This window comes from Colletotrichum costaricense, assembly GCF_030867565.1.
Source record: "Colletotrichum costaricense strain IMI 309622 chromosome Unknown Scaffold_36.1, whole genome shotgun sequence".
Classification (NCBI taxonomy): Eukaryota; Fungi; Ascomycota; class Sordariomycetes; order Glomerellales; family Glomerellaceae; genus Colletotrichum; species Colletotrichum costaricense.
Genome location: NW_026848265.1, coordinates 22,714 through 47,874, shown reverse-complemented (window position 1 = coordinate 47,874; position 25,161 = coordinate 22,714). Strand labels below are relative to the sequence as shown.

The 25,161-nt window shown below is 53.1% G+C and overlaps 8 protein-coding genes across 8 annotated transcripts; 2 read left to right on the top strand and 6 right to left on the bottom strand.

Annotated features, from left to right (window-relative positions):
- Positions 1–1,088: 1,088 nt before the first annotated feature.
- CCOS01_16940 (uncharacterized protein) lies at positions 1,089–4,173 on the bottom strand (the record flags this gene model as incomplete). Its single annotated transcript, XM_060465074.1, has 6 exons — positions 1,089–1,641; positions 1,705–1,821; positions 1,886–2,055; positions 2,739–2,807; positions 2,949–3,316; positions 3,690–4,173. 6 exons carry the CDS (start codon positions 4,171–4,173, stop codon positions 1,089–1,091), a joined length of 1,761 nt encoding a protein of 586 aa, XP_060304341.1.
- Positions 4,174–6,819: 2,646 nt separating this feature from the next.
- On the top strand, positions 6,820–9,064 carry CCOS01_16939 (piwi domain-containing protein; the record flags this gene model as incomplete). Its single annotated transcript, XM_060465073.1, has 4 exons — positions 6,820–7,134; positions 7,189–7,937; positions 8,089–8,341; positions 8,405–9,064. The coding sequence occupies 4 exons, from the start codon at positions 6,820–6,822 to the stop codon at positions 9,062–9,064; spliced, it is 1,977 nt and encodes a 658-aa protein (XP_060304340.1).
- A 345-nt stretch (positions 9,065–9,409) lies between these two features.
- On the bottom strand, positions 9,410–10,030 carry CCOS01_16938 (RNA-directed RNA polymerase; the record flags this gene model as incomplete). The annotated part of the gene is made up of 1 exon (XM_060465072.1): positions 9,410–10,030. One exon carries the CDS (start codon positions 10,028–10,030, stop codon positions 9,410–9,412), a length of 621 nt encoding a protein of 206 aa, XP_060304339.1.
- Positions 10,031–10,293: 263 nt separating this feature from the next.
- Positions 10,294–13,243, bottom strand: CCOS01_16937 (RNA-directed RNA polymerase; the record flags this gene model as incomplete). Its single annotated transcript, XM_060465071.1, has 4 exons — positions 10,294–11,173; positions 11,252–12,296; positions 12,392–12,723; positions 12,825–13,243. The coding sequence occupies 4 exons, from the start codon at positions 13,241–13,243 to the stop codon at positions 10,294–10,296; spliced, it is 2,676 nt and encodes an 891-aa protein (XP_060304338.1).
- A 1,541-nt stretch (positions 13,244–14,784) lies between these two features.
- CCOS01_16936 (dynamin family protein) lies at positions 14,785–17,060 on the bottom strand (the record flags this gene model as incomplete). Its single annotated transcript, XM_060465070.1, has 2 exons — positions 14,785–16,614; positions 16,668–17,060. The coding sequence occupies 2 exons, from the start codon at positions 17,058–17,060 to the stop codon at positions 14,785–14,787; spliced, it is 2,223 nt and encodes a 740-aa protein (XP_060304337.1).
- A 1,773-nt stretch (positions 17,061–18,833) lies between these two features.
- CCOS01_16935 (uncharacterized protein) lies at positions 18,834–19,741 on the top strand (the record flags this gene model as incomplete). Its single annotated transcript, XM_060465069.1, has 4 exons — positions 18,834–18,917; positions 19,054–19,131; positions 19,214–19,298; positions 19,440–19,741. 4 exons carry the CDS (start codon positions 18,834–18,836, stop codon positions 19,739–19,741), a joined length of 549 nt encoding a protein of 182 aa, XP_060304336.1.
- Positions 19,742–19,945: 204 nt separating this feature from the next.
- On the bottom strand, positions 19,946–20,443 carry CCOS01_16934 (uncharacterized protein; the record flags this gene model as incomplete). The annotated part of the gene is made up of 1 exon (XM_060465068.1): positions 19,946–20,443. One exon carries the CDS (start codon positions 20,441–20,443, stop codon positions 19,946–19,948), a length of 498 nt encoding a protein of 165 aa, XP_060304335.1.
- Positions 20,444–22,332: 1,889 nt separating this feature from the next.
- On the bottom strand, positions 22,333–24,287 carry CCOS01_16933 (uncharacterized protein; the record flags this gene model as incomplete). The annotated part of the gene is made up of 4 exons (XM_060465067.1): positions 22,333–22,906; positions 23,025–23,231; positions 23,546–23,888; positions 24,026–24,287. The coding sequence occupies 4 exons, from the start codon at positions 24,285–24,287 to the stop codon at positions 22,333–22,335; spliced, it is 1,386 nt and encodes a 461-aa protein (XP_060304334.1).
- Positions 24,288–25,161: the final 874 nt, after the last annotated feature.

Here is a 25,161-nt window from a genome sequence, read left to right as displayed (position 1 = left end):
ACCCCCCCCCTCTCTGCGCTGCGCTTACGGGCGCCCCCAATAGCATCGTCTGCCCATGGTGATTGCTAGGGTAGGCCTGCCTCGGCCTGAAGCGGGCGCTACAAGTGAGACCTATCTTCGGCGTCACAAAGGATAATTAAGCGCCAGGAGCTGCGACGTCTTGGTCAGCCCCTCGCCGCCACTTGTCACGCCCAAGGCATGCTATCCCCCCCGCACCGTGCCCAGAGCACTGCACTGTGAAAGGCTACCTTCCAAGACTTTTCGCGGAACGGCAGCCACATCCGGAGCGTATGGTTCGCGTGGATATGGGGCCGAGGCACCGGATGCGTCAATCGGGAGGCGCTGGTCATCCCTTTGGCAAATTGCATGCCGGGCCAGCTTCTGTATAGCAGTGGTTTCGATGACAGTGGCGCTGAGACTTGCCAAGTGACGTGCCCCGTAAGGGTTTCCTTGCATGCCACTCCTTAGTGCGCGGCACGCTACTGTCGGCGACATGGCGGGATCAGAAAGAGGGGTCGCGTTCACACGGGCAGACCCTCCACATCCTGGATCGGGTGCTGTACCCTGGTATGGAGCATCTCACTCGATGTGCAGGCAGACACGCAACCCACTCAATTTGAAATCTGGACAGTGCCACCCCCTCCCCCACATGGAGAAGATACAGTAAAGTATCTCGACGCTTTCAACAGGTCCGTGGTCTTTCCTGCATACACGGCTAGTGTCCTGGGGTGCTGGACAAGTCGGCCATTTTCCTCCAGGTCCTCTCCATCACAATTCCGCTTGTGGACCTGCAGAAGCACATCATCCGAAAGTAGGTGGCTAGGTTCGGCGGTATGGTCGCAGGCGGATGCAGAGAAATTGGAACACAACCCAATCGTTCTACCGAAACACATCCTACGTCAATGGACCTAGCTAGCAAGACTAGCCGCTCGCACAATTTTAATGCTTCTGCTATTGACGGTGACGTCAAAAACATGCTTCAGCTCCGGCCAGTACGCGCCAATGGAGGCAACGGTCGCGCGCAGATGAGTCTTGTACACTTTTCCGCAGTCCGTGTTCCATTGAGCAGCCGAAATCTGCAAGCAGTCTTATTGATCGAGCCAGGCAAGCCGCCGTTGTCGGATCTCAAGGTCAGATAGCCGTGGCTCTTGATGTGTTGAGTCCTGCGCTTCATGCCTGAAGCCGAATGCTACAGCCACTTGGGAGACGGCATTCGCATCAATGGATGCCATCCAGAGCTGACCGTCTTTGACGACCCGCGCCTCTTCTTTTGATGGAGGCGGCGCCACCACGTGTACCGACAACCTGTCGATGGCCTCTTGAGAGACTTTGTTGTCCGCAACGAAACCCCTCCATGCGGCCGGAAAGTCCTTGCCAGCCCCCTCCCATTTCCAAGGGTTGCCATCGACGTTACAAACGACTGCTATTTCCGCGTCGATCTCAGCCAGCCATTTGGTGCGGTGTCGGGCGTGTGTCGTAGGAACAATCTCGACGTCCAGTCCCCATGTGTTCTGGCTGGCAATCGCATTTCCTACACAGAATTGCCGTGGTGCGCCTGCGCTATTCGTCGCTCCATGCTTGCTGGTTGGTTGCAAAACACGCGACAGTGCTGCCGGACCCATCGCTGGCACAAGATGCTTCCTGCTGGATAAATGTGAATAATGGCAAAGCGCCTTGCGTGGTAGAAAGGGAGGGGGGACCTACCTTTGGGGTTCTTGCTGGTTTGCAAGCAAGTCTAGAATCTGGCCCAAATCGTCGACGTCTCTGCGAGCAGCATCATAGTCGCTTTTGCACTTAAGACCAACCAGCGTGGCGATGTCGCTGCGCGCGCACTCAACAAGTCAGCTTTCGACATACTCGCATACTTATTTGTCCCGAAACGTACGGAGCGGCTTCCGCAAGGGCAAGGAGGAAGCCCGACTTGAATCCGCGCACGAGGTAGAGACAGTCGGCGATGCTCAACGTCTTGTAGCGGAAGACATGCCAAGAGCTGAATTGGGGTAGCAAGCCGTACGTCCGTTCAGTGGCGAAACTGGAAAGGGCTGTGCTAACAGACTGGAGAATGGAAGCACAGCGGTCCAGAGACTCCGCCAAATCGCCAGCCGTGACGTCGATCCCAGGGGTGCAGAAAATCAGTCGTACAGCTCCGATCAACAATGAAAGCTCATCTTGGAAGTCTCTGACTGGTGGCGGACGGGCTTCTTATTGATTGACGTGGTTGAAGACGTGGTTAAGAACGCGGAGCACATATGGAGTATCAGTCGTGATGTGAGCCATCGCGTCAGACTTCGCTGACGCTAGTCAACAGACAAAAGCGGTGGTGAATGCTGGTTTCGGACTCATTTAATACCTCGAGAACAAGTCTAGGTGGATCTGTTGAAGCGGATCCATAAGCGGAGTTCATTGGATGACTTGTGCAACAGTGACAGCTGTGTATTTGGCTGCAACGGTCAGAACATGAGATGGGCCCGTGCGAGACATTCAGGGTTGGGCATCTGCAGGATACAATGCACCGGCCGAAAGTGCCGGCACACCTCATGGTGTTCTCTTAGGCGACTGGGGGTTGTCTGACGGTGGTGAAGGCCACCGTTTTCTTGGGCCGCTCGTAGCAGGTTTGGCGATGCCGTCAATTCGTGCTCGACCACGAAGGCCAGAACAATCATGACTGATACTGGACAATGACCGCGGACCACTCTCTGGAGCAACCGTTACATGCTGTACATTTCAGTCAGACCCACGTCGTCAGCGCTTTGCTCGACAACAGTCGAGTTGGATAGGCCGCTCAGAACGGCAGCGTTCACCCCGATCTGCTGAGCAGCCAAATGTGGACGTGAAGATGTGGCAAAGCCGCTTCACATCGTGACGAAGCGCACATGACTCTAGTATGTACAATAACGCAGAGCTATCTGCAACGAGTTGGTCTGTCAACGTATATGGCTGATATGTACTTGTTGGAGGGAGCATGTCAACTTGAGCTGGCTGCGCGAGGTGCCAGATATGGCCGAGGCAAAGCGAGTTCTATGTTCCCGCTGGAGCATACTTGGTTCGAAGGCTACAAACAGCCGCAGGGCGATGTGCCGAGCCGGGACGAGTGCGACTTGCTTCGCGTGGGCGAGCGCATAACGGCGCTCGTCGCATCGAAAGAGCCGTGATGGCAGAGCGAGACAGCCGCAATGTGGACCCTGGCTGCAGGGCACCGTCCGGGCAGCAAGACCTGGCAGGGTGTCTCCTGCCCAACATAAGCTACCATCAGATGGCGAGAGCGCAAGGCAACAGCGCAGTGTGTCCCATCCGTTCAGGTTCTCGAGGGGCGGGACTACTCAGAGGCCTCTTTTGCTTGCACAGCACGAGCGGGGAGTCTGGTCGACCAAATATGGAAGAACCGATGGGTGCGGGGAGACGGGCGCGGGGCTGTGGAGCGCCGCAGTCACCAATCGTACAACAAACCGTAATAGTGGATCACCATATCCAGGCAAGCAGGCTCTTGCGCGCACGCACTCAACCCGCGCGTCTATTGCTATCAACCGCGTTGGAAATGCACAGCGTTCTTTTACTTCGTGACGGATCCCACGGCGAGCCATATCCCCCACGCAACTCTGCGAGCCACATCTACGCGTTCTGCCTAGCCATCACCGTCCTCCCTCCATCTTTTGTGAGCTGAGAACGTATTTGAATGGTAGTCGGCTCACTCGCGTTCCGGCAAAAGCCATCAGCGGACCCCCCCGCATCCCGAGACCTCCCGATCAGTGCAGTGGGTGCGAATACGAGACTGTGTCCTGTACGTAAAGCCGTGATCCTGGGGAACAAGTCCGTCACGGCGCGTGTCTGCCCAGGTGTAGCTGAACTCGCCTCTTCCACCGGAGTGGCGTCCTCGTTCGCAAGATGACGGCGGAGGATCCGCAGCCAATCGGGCGACGAAAAACGGTGGACGATCGTCACAGTGCACAAGTCTAATAGCCTTGGCGATATTGTAGGTTCCTGCGTCGATATGAACATCCGAACTCCGAGGTGTCGCTGGAGGCGGACAGTCTGCAACAGCGACTCCGTAAGCACCTGGCTTTCTCCTGACTGCCCGAGGTACTTGTGTGCCTCGTCCAGCGCCACGACGCGACCAACATGCGACTTCTGCTCCAGGAACAGAGATAGGCAGATGTTGAAGAGCAGGCATGCCATTTCGGCCGGGATGCAGGGACAAGAGAGATCGATAATAGTAAGCTGGCCGGCCTTGGTGATGCGTCAGCCATTGCAAAGACAGCGCTCGGACGATGCCATCGTACGTACCTTTGGCGCCATGGCGAAATGGCAGTGCAATCGATAAAGCGTCGATAGTTTGTAATGCAGGCTGATTCGAAACCAGTCACAGTAATCTAGGCGGGCAACGTTCGTAGCAGCTGTAGTGTTGTCAGGAAGTGGGATGCGTTTAAATCCACCTAATAGCAGGACGTGTTTGTTGTACTGTACTGTACCACGCGAGACAAACCCTCGAGCTAAATCATGGTCGGCCTCCAGCAGCTGATACTTGCGCTTCTCAACAGAGTTAGGGCTCCACATATGTCTCATCTACACCGCTTCCTATCCAGTATTTCCTTGGGGCTGTTGACTTGCTTACGCCTCGACACGAGATCATGGTTGTCCACTTAGAGGCGAAGAGCGATGGGCGGCAGGCGAAGCAGTGACAGGATTGCAGAGTGAAAGAGTGAGACCCACGTAGCCATTCTTTGGGGATCAAAATCCGGTGTCGACTGCTCCAAGCGTACCGCGTACTTTGATATTGTGGTGCTTCATCTTTCCAAGCCTGGGAAACTTTCGCCCTCCAGGCGGAAGGTCCTCCAGGGAGAAGAGCTTCTGGTCATGTGTGCCCCGCAATGACCTTCGTATAAGCAAAACACAGATTCTTCCCTGCCTTGACATAACCACACGTTGTCCATGGCCTTCAATCCGACTTCATCTCAATACCTCTCCTACGGAAGCCGTTTATCCCTCGGAAAGGGCCACCGTGCCGAGGGTCTGAACGTAGGTGACCTATGCGTGATTGTCTGACAAGAAGCGAATGTGAACAAATAGAATCGATTCTGATGCAGCGTTCTCCCCCTTGTACGTTGTTATGAGGCAACGGTGTTGTCGTCGGCCTAAAAACGTACCACGGACTGATGCCCGACGCAAAAGCGGGAGGGTATCTAAACAATGACCTGTCTTCGATTTTCTGTGTTCGCTATCACATCGCCGTACTATGGCAAGATAAGCATCGCACGCGGCCGGTCGAATTGTGGCTGATCGACTGATAAACTTCTGTGAGCTCCGGATCCCGATAGATTGGAGAAGGAGCGAAACGTCGGGCTACGTATGGAAATTCTCGTACGTCTCGGCATTGGTATTGTTCGTCAATTGCTGAGGAGGATGCGTAGAGTTTATTCCTGCTGCAGGAGGCCGACCATGCTTTAGTCTAGACGTACGTTAGTCTTGTGACTTCAGCGGAGAAAGCATCTTTTAGTGGTATGGCTCGGCGACCAACATGGACGGTATTCAAGACAGCAGTTAGGTCTTCTTTCTATGCCAGACCGATGGTCGGCAGAGAGTACCTATTGTGACACCAGTGTGTAAATTTGATCGGTCGCACCCATCAAGACCTCTACAACACTTGCGCCGTGATGCATACGGAGGAAGGCGTGAAAAGCCATACTAGGCAGTTGCAGGAGATGGTCTTGTCAATGCCCACGGCACGCTTGACCGATGGTGTCCCGTACCAATGTGGGCCTCTACAGCAGACTTAGGTGGCCTACACCCGGGGCAGGGAGCAGCCAGCAGACGCTTGTATGAGGCCAACATTTCGTATACCCACGAGAGCAGATAGCCGTCAACTATCCTCGACGGCATCAATTTGCGTCGACTCGCTGGACCGCAAGTAGCGTCTGTCAATTGGCTCACGAAACTTGTTAGGCACCTTCCCTCTTAATTTGGCCCCCTGACGTCACTTACACAGAAGGTGGTAAACGGCTGATAGGTTCAAGGTGGTGCCAGAGCGCTTGGGGTTTTTGTCTGCGTCCTTAGGCCAATGCTGGGGATGTCGAAGGATCCTTAGAGGGTCTAGCATTTGACAGTTTCCGATCACGTAACCGGTCAGTCCGGCCACGAGAGTGATTCGCAGCAATCGAAGGGCCTGAGAGTGTCTTGTTCTTTTCTCGGAAATTATGAATCGCTCGCTCTGATGTTAAGATCAGGTGCAGTATGCTGCTATGATGAGTGGATAGGCTGTTGTGATAGACTCGGCAATGACGGATTCTATCACGAGTTAAAGCACACAGCAATGGGCATACGGAGTGTGGGAAGTGGCTTAACCTCTCAAAGTAGAAATAGACCAAAAAAGAAATATCTATACAAGTGATATACACGTGATATAGCACGTGACGGGGATTTTGTTGATTGCGGTTCTCATCCTTGTTACGTGACAGCTTCACCGCCTTTTCCCCGCAACGGCTCCGCGGAAATTGATAAACGACGCTTCCACTTGGATGAACATATTCAGTGATGAAACACCTAGGTCCCCACCAACATCCATTTCATCGTACCTCAAGCGAAACGAGACAATCACTCTTACGACCTGCTAGCGGTAATTGCGACGGCTCTCTGCAGGTGAAGCCACTGATTTTTGAGGAAAGTCCATCAAACTATTCATTCCAGCTTCATAAACCTCGTCCTATCTCAGCCATGACCTCTCAGCCCGATTGCCACACAGCGAACCTGGAAAGTCTACTCGATCCTAGCCGTTGTTATCCGATTGTGAAATCTATATTGTATTATCTGAATATTTCAGATATCCTCATGCTTCAGATGGTCTGTAAAGCATTCCGCTGGCTTCCTGCGCGTTTGCGGGGAGCGCTCTTCAATCTGAATGCGCACCTGCAAGGGTTCGTTCTTGAACCTGATAAATTCCGCCAACGTATGCAGGATTGCGACGCCATAATCTCGCGCGGGTTCGCGCTCAACTTCTTTGTCCGTGGATGCTCTCAGACTCTGTATTTGGATGTGTTCGTCCAGAACGGACAGAAGGCGGAAAGCTTCACACAATACATCACAGAGGAGGAGAGCTATGTCACCGGTTCAGTGCAGGACGCAAGTGACGAGCGAGATAGAGACGTATCATAACAACCTCCCCTTCACGGACAGAGTCGAAGCTTATTATTGGCACAGATACACAGCATCCTCCTGCTTCAAAATCTTGAGCGCAAAACGACAATCCGCATCGTTCAGACTGCATCATTTCCTCTGTTAACCATCTTGCAAACCTCCTGCACAACTGCAGACCTTAATTTCATACTCTGCGACAAGGCATACTCGCTCTTTCCGGCCTTAACCATACAAAAGCATGTGTTTTATCCTTTAAGAGACTTAGACAATGAAGGTGGTCGCAGGCTGGTCGAGTATGCGCACCAAGGATGGACAAATCGTGATTTCAATTGGCCGGACTGGTCATCTGAAGGGTTGAAAGGTCTGGGCCATCGGCGCATAGGCGACAACTTATCCCTAGTTGTGCATCTTCAAGACAACGTCGGTACACCTTCTTCCACACTTTCCCACTTTATCGAGCACTCCCGTTGCGAGATCACGCATGAGTCTCTATCCGCTCAGTTCGGAAACAGCACGCGCAGACGAAGAAACTTTGGTGCAACTAGTCGCCACGTGCTGACCCTGACGGCGAAGAAGATTTCTTCCTATTCTCTGCGCCGTCCACTTACGGATGGAGAATTCAGTGGTTGGGGGAACTTTGTCAGAGAACGCCTTAGCAGATGGACCCGCGCAGAGCTTTTCAAGATTGCGCCTGGAGCTCGGCCAGCTGCCTTTGATCCCGCGGCTTCTTCGATTGCATTTGACGAAAACGACTTGCAAACTTTCACACAGCCCCTTTCTTGGGACTACGCGGATGACCAGCTTCCACGCTGGTGTGCAGAGTGGGAAAGGATGCGACGAGAGGTCTAAGTGAGAGAAATAAAGAAAGCATTGTTGGACGTTTGCAGATAATAGCGTCGGAAACACGTTCCTTCATCCTCTTATTTGGCTACATTCGTCAATCGTATGAACACACGTTAATAGCCACTTGGCACAGATCTGTGAATGTCTCCATAACCTCCAGACATGCGCCAACATTGGTCTCAAATGGAACCTCAAGAATGGAGGCACCAACCATATAGTCAAGGATACAATCGACATTCTCACCTCAGGTAGAGCCATGGTTGTTGGCTACGATGTCACTCATCCTACGAACATGTCCAACGAAAAAAGCGCAGCGCCCAGCCTGATCGGAATGGTTGCCAGTGTTGACAAAGACCTCGGACAATGGCCGGCTGTTGCGTGGGAACAGCCTTCCCGTAAGGAGATGCTCGGAGAGGAGCTCACAGAGAATTTCTAGTCTCGCCTCTTGTTACGGCGTCAGCGTAACCAAGACAGACTCCCTGAGTTCCTCATCATCTATCGAAACGGCGTCTCGGAAGGCCAATTTACCCAGGTCCTCACAACTGAGCTGCCTATGATCCGCAAGGCGTGTGACCAGCTCTATGCGCCCAAGCAGCACCCGAGGCTCTCCATCATCGTATCCATCAAACGTCATCAGACGCGCTTCTATCCTACGTCTGGAGTGAATATGGATCAGAAATCGCGCAACATCAAAAAGGGCACCGTCATCGACTGCGGTGTCAGTCAGGCTCGTTACTGGGATTTCTTCTTGACTGCCCACACGGCTCTCAAGGGGACCGCCCGCCCTGCCCACTATACTGTGCTAATGGATGAAATCTTCAGGGAGAAGTACGGCGTGGGTGACTCGGCTGCGGACCAGTTAGAGAAGCTCACGCATAACCTCTGCTACCCTTTCGGCCGTGCCACCAAGGCGTTCAGTATTTGCCCGCCAGCCTACTACGCGGATATTGTGTGTGAACGGGCTCGCGTTCACCGTCCGGCTCTTTTCGACATCTCGGATGCGGCATCGACGACCACAAGTGCATATCAGCCCGTTGCACCCTCAACCAACGTGCAGGTGCATCCGAACCTGCGAGACACGATGTATTACATTTGATGGGCATGTGGCGAATGAAGCCTGGCGGGGAGGAACCTTGGAAAGGCTTTGTTGGCAGCGTCTCGGTCTACATGTGACAGCAGGTGTGCTCAAAGGGTTGAAGGACCGAAATTGTTACTTTTTTTTTTTAAAAAAAAAAAAAAAGAAAGCGAATTGTCATTGTTCAGAGTCCAGCTTTCATGTCATAACAATTACATGATCGTCCAAGCACTGCAGGCAAGCCACCTCGTAGGTAGTGCACTGTCATTTGCCTCGAATTGCTGAAAACTATCAGCACGACGACCATGCCGACAGCAACGAGTTCTGGTACATGACTTTTGATGGAAGACCACTACATCACAATCTTTACGCGTCCTCTGCGATATCATCATCAATTCCAACCCCGGGATACTTCAATCCCTCCTTCATTCGGGCAACGGCCCGACTGATGAATTTGCTGTCAGGCCTCAGAGCCGCATACATACTCGGTACCACGGCGACAGGAATTTCACCACGCGAAGCCATTGACTTGATGGACTGTAACTGTATGCCAAACATACGCCACAGCAGCTTCGGCTTGTGCCGGTACCAGCACTTGAATGAGGCACTGGCTCGGATCAAAGCCCACGTGGAGAACTCCTCGGGCGTGTATGATGGCTTCAGGTTTGCCACAAACCAAGGACCGAGCTCCTTATCTGCCCGAGGCTTAATAGCGCACCAATCTTTGAAGACGTCCAACATGAGACCTGGACGCTCGTCTTCATCTTTGACCGCGGCCATCTCAGTAGTCCAATTCATTTTGATGACGTCCAAGTCCTCATCCAAATTCCTCAAGACGTTCTTGAGCACCGGAGTTGTTAATGCTAGCCTTTTAAATTCATTGAATGGTTCTGACAGATCAGCGTCCCAATACTCAGCTGTTTGAATCGCCTCGGCGTTTGACGGAAGAGCTGCCAATCCGCGGCTAGGACTAGGACTTAGGTTCATGTCCCGGCCGAGCTTGTGCAATTCGAAAACTTCAGATAATCGATGATATGGACGGGGCCATATGTGCTCGTCCAATTCTCTTGTTCGTAAGCCGGTTTGTTCATCTTTTGGATTGCACAACCATGTAAGATCTGTCCTCGGAATAAATGCCAATCCCTCTCTGTAAACTCGATTCCTTGCTTCGACTAGTCGACCAGGCTACCAAGAAGTGCGCTCAACAAGAGAGCCTGCTCATTGTTCAGGTCGTTCATGTTGTAGCAGAGTTATTCCTTGAACTTGGTTGCGATTCCTAAGAAGCTGGGTTGCATGTCAAAGACAATGCCACGACTGATCATTGCCGAAGCTGCCACGGACTTGATTACTCCATGACTGAGGTCTCCGTACGACGTTGTATCCTTCCTGAGATGCTTCGAAATGTCTGGTTTTGTCGGCATAGTGGCATTCTCAAACTTAGACACAATAGCTGGTTCCCAACACACCCAAGCCTTGTCTCCATCGTAATCGCCGCCCGAAAGCCTGTCGGCAAGCGCAACGTCTCCCTTTGCTGAAAACACAACGACATCTTTTAGTGCGCGCAATTCCGGCTTGAACACGGCCTTGACCTTCTGTATATCGCTGACAAGGTGCGCCGGAGATCGTGCGACAAGAACCTCGCATCCGTGTAGCATGAAGTCAGAGAAGCGTTCGGTTCGGAACGGAGATGAAAAGCATATTTGCACCTCGTTCTCTTCCAGAATGTCCCAGAAGTCGAGTACCATGTACAAGTACGCCGAGCCTGGAATCTCGATGCTCATCTTCTTCAGCAGATTTTCATACTTTGCGCGCCGGAGCTCCCATATCATATTTTGCATGAATTTCTGTTCGGTTGGTTTGAAGCCGCCATCGGTCAAATAATTGAGCTGATCCTCTTTGTACTTGGGAAGCCCAGCAAGGAACGGCACGCTGTCGTGGGCCAAACGCTGCGTCCTGGCGGCGAGGTTTTTGTTTACCCATTGCCGAAATCGCAGCGGATGCTTGATTACATCTTTCTGGGCTTCAGTTTCGTTGCTGAGCTGGTCTAGGAGCCTGTCTCCCACAAACTTCCTCATGGCCTGCTTATCTTTGGCACGGTCTTCTAGAATGGGAAGGAACTGAATGTTGAGGCTGGCGGATCGAGGCTGTGCAGCAACGGGCTTGATCTCTAGTGTCCGATGTTCTTGTTGAAGGAAGTCGCAGTCCTACTTTCTTTGCGAGGGCCAGGTCTCTATCCAGATATCGCTTCCGCTGTCTTCAACGTCTATAATCCACACGCCTTTGGCAGAGCCCAGACGACCCTGAATCGCAGAAGGGATGCCGCTCAAACCAAGGACGTCCCTGATTTGGCGGGCAAGAAGCAGTGACATGCGACCAACGCCATCATTCATCACTTCACCGATTGGCGATATGATATCTTCTTGTCGGTGTCGTATCTGGTTCTGATCCAGAGAAGCTACTACTTTCGTTTTGCTGAGACCAAGTTGGATGCGGGTGAAGAGCTTAAGGTAAGGTTGGTCACTGTTACGATCCAACTGCAAGAGCCAGTCGAGCATCTGCCCAACCTCCAGCTTGGGTCGCGGCTCTCTAAGGGCGTGCACAGGCCGATGGTCGGTAGAAGGAGCGACGTCAAAATTGGTTCCATCTTCAGCAAAATAGCAAAATCGTTTTTGCAAGATGCTTTTCGGACTTGGACCAAAGAACACGTTCGTCTGAAGAACCTTGCGCTCTGCGTCCCTTGCGAAGAAAGCTCGCCACTGCCTGCCGGCCAGGTGATGCACCTTAGAAGAAAACCAGCGAATCACCTCTTGAGATACGTCGGGGTCTTTGATCGGAGTCGTCCATGAGCTCGGTGACGGTATCACTACTTTAAGGAATCGATCAGATCCAAATTTGCGATGCAGACGGCATCCCTGATCCAAGACGGCCGGATCCATTTTCAGGGAGAAGATTGAGCCAGATCTTGCGTTCTTTGGTTGAACAAGGGAAGCCTTGAAAGAGACGTGCTGCTCATGGGACGACTCAAAGCCACTTAGACTTGCCGTCCAAGCGTCGGGTGTTGATCTTTCTGGGAATCCCTTCCCATGGAATGAATGATGCTCTCGAAGGACGCGGTAGATAGTGTCGTAGTCTCTCCAGGATTCATCGTAAGACAAGACCATCTCGTCAAGATCGACATCATAGTGAACCGCAATACGGGTGATCTCCCACGCTATGGCGAAAGGAGCTTGTATAAGCCAATGTGGGAATTTTGCTAGGTGTAGTCAGCGCGAGAGCTGAGAAGAACATGCCTAGCTGCCGAAGTCACACCACGCTGTGAATAGGGGGCTAGGGGGCTAGGGGACTCACGCCAAGTCGCATCAAGGCGGCACTGAAGATTGGCTGGCTCTGAAGGCTCCGAGACACTGGAAATCGGCTTGTATAGACTTGGGTCACCAATGCCTGAAATCTCCGTGTAGACGGTCGAGAGAACAGGAGAGCTTTCGCCTGGGGCTGGATGCGCGTCCAGCCACGTTGATACGTTGGCAGCAGAATATGAAGAGGAAAAATTGGGGATATCTTGAGGGGTTGTTGGTTTTCTTAGATCCGTTTGCTCGGGAATTGTCTCCCGAGTCTCATAGGGAAGCGCTGTAGCGGCATAGTTTACCAGTGGGTACTCTGAGTCGGTATCCCTGACGAAGCTGTCTACTGGGTCAGCCCCGCCTTCATTCGGATTTTCTACCTCTACGGATGGTTCTCTCCTAGGCTGGAAACCTTCGACATGTTCGCCCGCTGTCGCTACACTTTGCGGGCGGACCCGATGATGTGACTTGCCCTTTCTAGAACGCCGAGCAGCACCGTTTGGAGTTCCAATGCCTCGCCTGGAAAGCCGGCCTTCGGCCGTCTTGCCGTTGCGAGGCTCGGGTCGCGGCAATCATAAGGGCGAAGCCATTTCTCGCTGGCTGCGAGGGCCTCCCAATCGAAGGCGTGCAAGACTTTGTCCAGTGAGAACGATTGCTCAAAGGAGACATACGTCAGTAGACGCATGATCTTGTCGCTCCGGGCGAATGCTGCATCGTGTTCCGCGCGCTTGGCGACAGAGGCAGAATCTTGGTTGACGTCGGGGATCTGGATAGCATGATCATAATCGCGGTTCAGCTTGTTGATGGTAGTGATGACTTGCTCTCTCAACAAGGTTCTTGGACTGATGAGCGGAGCCATAGCGGGAGGACGAAGGACCTAAGAAGAAAATTCCACCGGAGAATGTGAGGACAGGGTCAGATTTGTAAGTGGCGATTTGGCTGTCACAGCACGAGTGAGATGAAGCAGTACAGTTGTTAGCTGGACGGAGCATGGCAGACTGGTCTTGCGTGGAGCGGGCACTGGGTGCTTCTACCCCTCCCGCGAGCAGTTAGCCTTCAACCCCGGCTTGTCCCCATTCAGGGCGTTTGAGGGCGCTCTGGTGGATAAGGTTCAAATCTAGGCTCGAGGACGCCCTGTACATGCGTGCATCACAGGTTTGTCGTCACGCAGCTCAAACACTGGCATTTTCCTCTCAAGGATATGTACGACTGGTCCGCCGCAGTCTGAGCTAGACGTATCCCTGCAAGCGCAGTCCAGAGATACCTAATTCGCATCTACATATGTTTCGTCCAGTTGCGTTATCAGCGTGCCAACTCGTCACTCGGCTTACTGCGGTTCTCCCCATTACGAGGCCTTGACAAAGAGCGAGCGAGGGCGCTTACCCTCATGCAGTCATTGGGCTATGGCTTTGAACCTCGAGCTACTGTATAGGCCAAGGCCTCGGGCTGTCGCCGCTGGGATTGGGTACCTTGACTGATTGCTTCGCGCCTCTGCGGGATCTCCATCGTTTCTTGTGTAGCGCCTTCTGAAGCCGCTAGGTGGTGTGGAGTCGTACAGTACCAGCGGCCTCAATGACTACCCGATTGACTAACGGCGGTCGTTTGTGGCTTTCTCGCAATGACCCGTGTGATGGCAGTATCCCCTCATCCATGTGGAGGACACACTGACCTGTACAGTACTCTGTTCCTTGACGAAGTTCGGTACGCGATGAGCAGCTGCCATGGAAGATTCGCGGTTAGCATGCCGCCACCCATCTGAAGTCAAATCTCGGCTATCCGGGTGTAGTCGCAGCGTAATCTCACCAATGGCCTGCCTCACTGCCTTCCCGGCTGATGCTGTTCCAGCCATACTACTGATGATGTGGGTTGCATCTTGGAATGTGCCGTTGTCTCGCGTTGCGGTCTGGGAAACTGTTCTCTGGGAAGGCAGAACCAGTGCAGAGACGAAACATGAAGTGCATGGCAAAGGTTGTGGGGCGTAGTGTACACCACCACTCTTGTGGGAAGGCAGCGAGGTATGGAATGAGCTCTGGGCAAGCTGCGACAAATCTTGGCATCCTGCCACGTGTCTCTGTTGCTTACCATGGAAAGCGCCGCCCTTCTACTATGGAGATCGGGAAACGTACTCACTCGCAATCATTCTCCGGTGTCAATTTCGGTTCACTTCTACAGGCCTCTATTTCTGTAGGTTAGCAGACTACTCCAACAGAACACTGCCTATTCTATGTTGCTATCTCCGGGTGTTGATAGCTCTGTCGTCACCACGATGGCTGCGTGTGTCTACTTGCTATCCTTGACATTCCCAACTACGAAAAGTAACTACAAACGCAACCTCTGACACGTCACGTACCATCAGCAACAAAAGTCGGTTAAAGGAGCTTGGCACAAAGGAAACTCCGGTCAACGCAGGATCTCCATCGCAATCTCCAAGTCCCGAATCTCCTTCTTCAATCTCTCCCTATAGTCCCTCATCCGGCGAGATTCCCCTGCCACAAGAGGAAGCCTTTCGAGGTCCAGATTAAGGACCCATTGCTCTGAGAACAGCCACAGTGGGCTTTTAGGGCCAAAGAGCAGCTTAAAGAGGACTGCTTGCCTGAAGACGTTGTCGACGACCCGCTTGTAAGCCACCTTGTAGTAGGCCTCGAGGGTATCGTGGATGGTCTCTATAGCGTATGCCGTGTTACTCTTGTTCGTGACTGCGTCTGCAACATCGTCCAGAGGAACCATGAGCAGAGAAGTACCCTCATAATACTGTTCGTGTCGGGCTATGGAACGTAGCGTTTCCTGGATCCGCACGCCATGACTGCGTTGATTATTATGGTTGAAATAATGGTTCAGCGTGTACGGGCTGATTTGCCGTTCGACGTTGACCAGAAAGATCGCCTCGCTCATTCCGGCTTCATACTTGAGGCAGAGGTCGCTTAGTATGGCCGATGTAACGCTTTGGAGCACTTGAGTGTCTATACAGACGGCCTCTAGTGCCACGAGGATGAACCTATGGATGAGGAGAATGACCTTGCTAAGATACTGCTTCGCCATCATCTCCCATTTTGTCGATTGATCAAGAAAAACACTTGAAAGAACACCATGACCGAGTGAGCCAAGGTCAAGGCTACGGGAGCGTTGATAAACAGTCTCGATCCACTTCATGATACCCTTTTTCGGAGATTCAGTGGTCCAATCCGTCACAATGATTCTGTCCAGGTCAGGGAAGGCCTCGGGATGAGGTATATCAAACATAGCAAGCTGCAGGTCAGTATCATCTTGCTTCTCCTCCTCTTGCGCCGAAAACACAGGGCTTACGAGAGGAATCGGTTTAATTGGAACTGGATTTTCGACTTGCGGCTCTATTTCGAAAAGGTACGTGCGGCCGTCCTTGTCGAAAATAGCGTTGAATTGGTCCGTCGTGTTGATGATGGCTGTGATAAGACGGCACGTGTTGTTTTCAAATATTGGATGTGCCGAGTAGTCGGCATTCAGCGTGGCACGAACCAGAGACTGGAAGTTGCCTGCAATGCCGACGAGATATTGCTGTTGCTCTCGCTCTGTCTGGCGAGGCGCGCCGAGACTCTTGAGTTTCTCCTCGGCATTTGCCAGTCTCTGGCGTGTCTCACTACGTAGCTCAGGAAATGCACGATCGGTGATCTCGCCAAGGAGGTCCTCCAAGCGCTCGCGTAAGGTTGATATGCCGTAACGATCCTCCGGAAGGCTGTCCCAAGGATGTTCTAGGAAGATGGCCTCACGCTCGCGCAGCGCAGCTAACGCATCTTTCTCTTCACCGTGGTCATCACCCCCGCGATTCGTGACTACGTGGTATCCAAGCTTGAGGGGTTTTCGTTTGCCTTCTACCAGGCTCACAACGGCAAGTCTGGCGCTCCGTTCTTTCAGCAGATCGGCCTTGGTTAAGATACCGAGAGTTCGGTCACCTGCCGGGTCAGCCTCCTCTGCAAGAGAAAGGATTTCCTGGGTCGCGACATCGACATTGCTGGGAAGGACTGCCAGGATGACGGTGCGACTGTCCTTGATATATCTTTGAACCATATCCCTAACGAGTGCCTTATCCTTGTTCGTAGTGACACCTTCCGTGGTGGTGCGAAAGATACCGGGTACGTCAATGATGGTAAGGTAATCTTCGCTTGGACCACATTTCTCGATTTTCAACACGTCCTCGGAAAAGGTGTTCTCGCCAGCTGTGTTGAAAATGGTTCTGATGCCCATAAGAGCGTTGGCCTGAAGTGATGATTAGAAACAAAGCTAATCTCAAAGTAGGTTCGTCCCGTTACCTGTGCCAAGATTTCGGGGAAATCTGCCCGAAGCTGGGCAGTCGTCTGCACCTGACTGTGATACGACTCAAGTCTTCTTTTGTGATCCTGCGACGCATGTGGTCCAGGAATGATCGTGATATCAATTCGTTGCTGTGCCTCCCTTCGATGGGTAATCTGGGTGGCGTAGCGGGTACAAAGTTCCTGGCCGCGAGGGAATGGGATTCCCGTCAGGCTCTCCAACAAGGACGACTTCCCCGAGCTCTGATCACCCACGGCGACGAGTTGTGGCAGCGGTAGGTAAGTCCCGATATTCCTTTCGCGAAGTCGATCGATCTTCTGAAGCCGGTCCGGACTCGTCAAGGGGGGATGTTGGTCAGCAGGCTCAGGAGACATTGCGATAGAGTGAATCATGTGAAAAGGAGGATTTTGTGTGGAAGCCGGAGTCAGGAAAGAACAAGTCGAAGGCGAATGCTCAAGTGATGTTGTTAAAAGGGGAGGCTGTGCTTTAATGCATCCCGCAGTATGGCTTCCTGCAACAGTTCCACGATTGTAGCCTACTACCTATGAGTGCAGCTGCATTAAGTGATAGAGTGACCAAGTCCATGGTATGGCCTACCACTAGCAGCTTGGATGGGCATGATGGGCAAAAGGGCCCATCGCGTGTGTCCTGCCGCATCCCGCTCCTCGACGACCAAGATGTGCTTGGGAGACGCTGCATTGATGACCTATTGCTTTGTATCGCATCTTCCCTGGACCGGCCTCTCGGATCGATGGCGACTCGGGTCGTGGCGAAGCGGAAGGACACGACAGGACGATACGCCATGCAACATAGCATCGCATGGTCTCATTCTCCTAATTGGTGTTTCTAAGAGGACTTTGCTGCCGGCCTCTGCGGAACTATGCAGGAGGCCGTCTGTATCACACAAGCCTCGCAGATGAACAAGTTCTGGGTACGAGCTGGCGCCGGGGCATGCACAACGACGTGGCGCCGTCTCAGCGCGGAAGTTAGTCTACTGCAACGAAGTGCATATACCGGCTGCATACGTACACATGTATTATTTGCAATAATCTTGTAGAGACATAGGCACCCTGGCGCTTCCAACCCGCGATCGCCAATCACGGTTGGCTGCTTTTGATCGAGATAGAGACCAGACTAGGGCTATTCTTCCGCGTATTAGCAATAAGTGAAGCAAGCTTGACTCTCAGTCGCTACTACATCAGTGACATGTTCAGTGACTTTGCATTTGGGTCGTGACCAGCGCGATTCCCGACCCTTGTGTCTTCGTTGCGGACAGTGCATTCATCTACTCAGCCATACACTGGTAGGAAAGATCAAGCTCGCGTAAACCCCCATCAATCACTGTGAACCTAGAGAAAGCTCGGTATGTACTGCCTAAGCTTCCACCTTTCGATCCTGAAGCCGGCAGCCATGATCCGTCTCCGCCATCCGCGATTCTGTGTGATGCTATCAACCCCACGAGCAAAGAGAGCACATGTGGAATTGGAAACCGACCTTATGCGCTTCCGGGGGCAAGCATCCAACCGCTGCGTCAATGAGGGGTTGACCGGCTACGAGTGCGCTAGTCTGCTAACTGCACTCAACAGCCGCCGCCCTCGGTCAACCGTGGCAGCAAAACCCCCGTCATCCGCGATTTGCTGTCTCGTCTTTATTGCTCTTGTGCGTCGCCGAGACTGGCCTCCAAGCGGGCAGACGTAGACCTCATCCGCAGCCTGGTCATGGACTGCCACTCTGGTGGGCTGCAATAGTCTCCTATGGCTCCAATCGAACGACGCAAACTCGGGAATCTGCTGAAGCTGTTGGCGCGTTCCCTGCCCTTGTACGCGCTTGTATGAACAAGGACCTTACCAGTCAGGCGAACCAAGTGCTCAACTCTGCGGGGACTGAGCAGGCATAGACCTACTGCGTGGGCGCTCGGGCCCATACGCTATCTTTGACGTGACGTCCAGGGTAGCCCGCGGCTAACGAATCGGACTGCCCCCGGCGCCACCCTAGCACATGTACGCCGGAACGTGCTGGAGGCTCTTTCATCCGCCTGGTGTCACCTCATTTGTCGGGGCCAGCATCATCGCAGCCCCATAAGCCTAAGCACCGCAGCATGCACGGCGTAACCTGCCTGGCGCTTCCTCGGACGGAACCTCCCCCACGCCACATGCAACGAACAGATGCCACCGTCGTCAGCCTTTTCGCGTGGATTGAGGAAGGGCTTGCACTTCACCGTCCGTGTCAAAAACATCCAGGGTCTTTTCGTGGGTTGTGATCGCGTCGATGGCCAAACCAACCGGAAGCCAAGCCTGTGCTCCCGACAGGGACCCCCATGTGCTATGGAGCTAACCGCATGCATACATGCAATGTCGAGAGCCCTCACAACGAGCGCTAGTCTAGATTGACACGCTGCGGCTGAGACTGAAGCGAGCGGCCACGGCACTGCAACTGGACCACGATGCGGTGCAGCCGCCAGGCGTAATGCCAACGCGTGCCAATGCTCGCCTGTCGCCGTTATTTGACAACAAGGGGGCTTGATGGCGCAAGGTGCGCAAGCTAGCAAGTGTTTGCTGTCACCTCGTCCGAAGAGCATGCTACTTCGGCCGCCCTGCGCCAGAGGTACCGTCAGGCGGGCGTCGTTCAGAGTATGCTCCGGCTGCATTGACCAGGTGCTCCAACGCCATCCTGACGATGCGTCCAAGTGTGCCAGCCCATAAACCTGTGTTGGAGCACCGTTGCGAGGGCTCATGGCAAGCGATTTGTGTCGCTATCCCGGCCTCGTGCAGTTGAGGTGGCGGCACAACACGCGGTGGCGACGCGTCCTAGATTGCGAACTGCCAATCACAGCGACGCGTCCCCTCAGCACTCGAGGGAAGAGACACGCCACAAGACGACAGAGGCCGATCGTGCTGCCAGAGCACACTGGAGGGTCTCGAGTGGTGCCTCTTTCCAGGATAACGTGTTGCTAGTCATTGCGTACGAACACGTCGTGCTGCCGTTGTCTGCACTAAGCGTCGTTCATCCGCTGTTGACGCTGGGGCACCGTTCACCTTCTGCCAACGTATCACACCTCCCGCAGTTCCGATAAGCTTCCACCGCGATCCGTCAAGTTCAATGCAAGCTTTGATGGATCTGTTTATGAGAGGAGTGGAAAGATAGCCACGTCCCTCTATTGTAGTTGACTGCATCGCAAAGCTGAACTTGGATACGCCGTCAGTATTACAAAGCTAAGCTGCAACGCTCTCTACTTGGAGACCTCCCCAGTCCGAAATCACCTTTGAAATGTCTCAACTCAGTACAAATTGAGATTACCAAAGCCTGCTCTACAACAGCCTTTCTTGCAGCCCTCACAAAGCTCTTTCTTGTGGGGAGGGGTAGCCTTTTTTTCGTACACACGCCGCTCCATTGCCACGCCCGCCCACTTATCCAACCGATATGCGATTCGATCGACGTATGTGACCTCATCCAGGGAGAAAATCCCCAGTCGATTGCACACTCTGCATCGCTGATTGTATACGACTGCATTATAGCCGCCTCCTGGGTATCCTTGAATCTGCAAAGCCACGTTTCCGCTTGTCCAAATTTTGTTGGAACAAGCGCCGTTGTCGCAAGTGAACTTTCCCACTACCGAGGTGGAGTGAGTGTTGTTTGGCTCTTGTGTGGTCTTTCTGCTGACCCAGACGACGATGATACGGTCGTTGACGGCATTGGCGACTTTGGCGTGAAGCAGCGGGAACGTGAAAGACGTCTTCTTTCCGGTACTGCGATTGAAAGAGTTTCTCTTCGCCATCTTGAGGTAGGAAGACGATGTACTTCTTGGGACAAGAGCCCGTTTTCGTCTCTCGAGCGATTACGCAAATGATGATGCCTGAAGCTGAGCGTTTCACTGAAGGCTTTCGCCCACAGTCAGGGGACGGCTTATTTAAAGCTTTGCGACAGCGGCGCGGGGTAATCAACTCGAGATGAATATGATAGGCGGCGAGAATGCGCTATACGAAATATAGCAGTCCGGCGGTGGACTTGTTTAACTGGCGCGTATATGCACGCCAACCAGCAAGACTGCACTGACATGTAGGATAGCGGCGAGGTGAAGGTGTGACACTCTGTTGACCAGGATGCATCTGACCAGCGTGGCGACATCTCCACCAAATGAAGCTGGAACGATCATGAGGTTAGGAAATTGGCTGTGATGCTGATAGCTGGGATATTTCCGCAAGTGGCTCCGTCGGAAAGTGCAATGCCACAATGCATATGGAAACGGTGGACGGGAATGCGTGAGCAACGCTCTCTCACGGATGATGTGCGGCGCTAATTCAGGCCGAAAGGAAGGGATTCACTTGAGGAGTCTGGTCCGTTCGGTATTTTATGGACAGATCAGTTGGTTTATTCTTCCCTCTGTTGTTCTCTGCGGATGGTCAACCGCCGCCGCCCTCTTCGAGAATAGTAGCTGTTGAAGGTCAATCAGTCCGATGAGACAGTTAGTCGGCAACGGCCCCGGTCTCCGCCGGAAGGGTCCGGATGATCTATACAGCTGGCTTTTCGAGTGGACGCCAGTTCTTGAGATACAGCAGGTTCACAGTTTTGGACGCTTCGCGGCTCCATTTCCGCCCCCCCCCCCCCCTTTCGAAATGTCCCATTGGGGGCGTCTGGATCCCCTGCAGGACATACTCTTGGAGCCGGAACCTACTACCTTCATACACACATGAACACATGTTCTTGCACTATCGCTTTCTCGAAGGGCTCATGATGGCTGCTTCTAGGCGTTTTCGCTGAGGTAACAGGCATGAGGGCCATTGACAGATTCAAGAAGCCGGTTCAGAGCCAAAAACATCTTCGCTGATTACATGCCTAATTGGCATCCCGTGTGTGCGAGAACTAGGACCGAGTCTTCGAACAGCGCCCAGGTCCTGCATCGCAAAATAGCCAGCCAAACCTAATCATTACTTTAGCTTGTGGTTCAGTCACAAGCAAATCGGGGTGGGCGTTGGAGCATCAGCGCGGCACGCGCTGCGTGTGCACGCTGCCGGGAGACTGGCCCTGTCTGAACTCACAACCATCGCTGACGAAGCCTCTTGCTCTGCCTGCTTGCTTTCAATGGCGCAGAAGAGTGCCAGAGGCATCTTGCCCAGGGCAGACTGCTGAGCCTTCCATTCCCATTCGTTTCTGGCAGACACATTACTAGTCGGCTATGTCTAGCACATTCATCCGTAACCGGCGGAGCAGACGCGATGGGCACCGAGCAAGCAGGTGTCTCTCTTCTCAATGCGCTGCTTGTGCATTCCACCACAAGCCCGACGGTTGTAGTCGAGATTCATATCCTACGCGCGTTTTCCCTGGACACCAATCCTCTTTGCCCAGTTGCATGGCCAACGTCTGCTGAGGTTTCCTACTTCGAGCGCTTCACAACAGCCGCCGATCGAGGTGGTTTCGAGGCGGATCCCTCCTCAGGCATAGGTAGGACTGAAGTGTGGAGCTCGTTGCCATCACGCCCACCACGCGGCAGCGGGGCGCAGAGCGCAGCCCCGTTAGAAAAGAGTAGTCCCGTCCCACACAACAGGGGTTACGGGAGCTAATGGCAAGTAGCGGCCGCGGCCCGTCCCATAGCTCGTTCGGGAACGACGACGGGATTGGCAATTCCGACAACAGTCGTCGAAAGAAGTATATTAGTTTCTGATAGACTCAAGCTCTACCCCATGGCCCAAACTTTTTGGTCTCCGACTGCGGCTCGTAAGATGGGCTCTGCGATTCCAAGATACGTTTCTTTGTCTCTTCCACCACTTTCTGCCGCCAGACTTCATCAAGCTGCCGCCACAATGCCTCCCTCAAGTGGGGCAGATATCGCACGTCGTTGATGCAGTAAATTCCGATGGGTGTAGACATCGGTCGCGAGTTGAAGACTTCGTAGGATCCACCTCTGCTAGGATGGAACAGATTGAGCCCGGCTTCTTTGGCGGCTTTCCAGCCAGCCTTTTCCTCGGGTGACAAAGGTGCGTACAATCCGATACACTTATCCAACCCATTCAGATATCGCCGTTGCCCGCGCGGGCGAGCTGCGTTCTCCATTAGCTGCACGTCTTCGATGCCGCTCAGCTTCACTTGGAAGTGATGAAACAAGGCGTCAGAATCATTGCGGACGTCGAAAAAGACTTTGGTGATGTCCGGAGACTCAAGGATCTGTTTGAAGGTTGTTCCTCCGACCGCGGTCGAGAATGCTGTGGACTGCATGGTGTGGATGTCGACGAGGTAGACGTGACTTCGGGGCAGAACAAACAAAGACGGTAATCAGTGAAATAGAGCCATTCCGAGAGAGACTCACGCCTTCCAGGTCTAAAAAGAGCGACGGTAGACCGATCGGAAGATTCTGTATTAACGTGAGTAGATTGGACATCGATTCTGCCGAGTCAACTAGGCTGTAACGTATGTCGCCAGCAGACATTGCGATGAAGAGCAGCAGATGCGCACGACCCCCGAAGGACGGCTTGAGCGACTCTCGAGCGTCTTCATATGTTGTCCACGGCCTCCTTTTCCCTTGGCTGACGACTATGCTGCTGATGCCGAGGCAGCCTTTCGTCGAATCCCTGTAGCACCGGATACGGTAGCGTGGAACTTAAGCATTGCTCCCTTCGTTTGAGGGTGTCAAGCAGGCGATGCAGCGTTAACCCTGTCAACACATGTGACTACATAAAGCCCACGCCGCTGATGAGATGAGGGCGGCACCCCGTACCCCGTACCATATCAAGATCACAGTTCAGCACGTTCTTACTTTAGACGAGTAACTCAATTGCAAAGCCAAATCGCTCCGTTTCTAAACTACATGCAAAATAATTTAACGCTTCAAATCATCCCCCGCCGCAAGTATAAAGTAACACGGAAACTTTCCAGGTATCCGAACGCTCCAGTGTTGCCACCGCCCTCGCTCTTTGCACAATGGAGGGTAGTCTCCGTAGTCGGGCGCACACCCATAAACAAGACAGAGTTGTAGTCCAACACAACACCGTTCTTCTCCTTCACGGCTGACAAGCTGACCGACTGGTTCACACGCCAGTACCACCTGGCCGACATCTTCCAGACGTGATATGCCGTAGACGAGTCAACGGATCGCTTAGAAAGCAGCATCGTAGCCCTGCCACTCTTGTGACAGATAGGCTTCACCCCAGTACCCTTGGCCTCACAAACCACAGCACGACTAGACTTGTCGCTGTGCAACGAGGCTTCAAAAATGCTGCTATCCTGTCCTGAGCCAGTGCGCTAAACTCAGCAGACGTCAGTTCCTTCATCCGAGGGTTGTCCATCCGACCCAAGAGGGAAGGGTCTCCATAACCAAATTGAAACTTCTTATCCTCCGGCTGAATCTGTACCGGGCTGGGCGTACTCAATGTCCCCAGGATGTTCACAGCAAACACCTCGATGTCCGCATTGGCGTACACATCGCCTTCCAGGGAGATTCCAGTGAGGTGCAGTTTCGAAACCGTATTTTGTTCCATGTAGATCCCCAACATGGCACTAACAGGAATTCCCCAATAGTTTTGGCCTTGCCGGTCACCAGACGCAGAAAAAGTGATCCGGGCGCCACCCAGCGAATCGAACACCGTGTTTGCAGCCTCTCCCAGGCTCTGAGCCTCCAATGTCCTCATTGAAGAGGTGCTTCTCACTTGAGCACCATCCTTGCGCCGATCGTATCCAACAGTCGACCTCCGTTATCTTCTGCGTGCGCACCAACTCCGTTGGGTTCTGCGATAGTACGCCATTGCTGCTTGCGAGAGAATTTGTTTCCCACCTGCGCGGGGTTGATTCACGACGGACAGCCCTCGGCGACGAGGAGCAAAGGCCTTCCAGGCCGCGTAGTAAGTGCAACGGAAGCGAAACGCAGGCGTGTAAACACCGGAGAGCAGCGCGAGTGAACGCTGTGGGAACCGGGGGGAGGCGTTGTGCGAGTGAAGCAGGAACGAAGCCATCACGAAGGTGGTTTACCACCATAGGGATCAAAGAGATGGTGTTTAGAAACTAACACCTGACCTTAGCTAACCGACCTAACCCTTAATTACCTACGCCTCCAACTCCGGTCTCACAGGGCTCCGCCCCGTACTGCTTCTTCACATCCTTGCTTGTGTTCTCCGGAGGTGAACAGCCAATTGTCACAGAGTAAGGAACAGAATTAAGTTAATCTCGATCATACCAGAGTAACCATCATATGGGCGATGACTATGATAAACAACAAAATCGAGGTGTTTGTGCTTAACCATACAAACTCACATCAAAAGAATCTCAAACGAGGTCAAGTCAAATCAAATTCAACACTATCTGTCTACACATAGATCAATCCCTTGTACCCGGCGTCAGGCGTCCCCGTATTCCAAATCGTGTGCTCATCGTCCCTCGGACGAATAAGAAAGTCGCTATCTGTGAGGGCATCATGCACCCACGATCCTGGCTCGCCGTACCAGACGCGGCCGACATGCCCGCAAATGACAAACTCCTTTTCGGCTAAGGACATCCCGTCCTCGTATT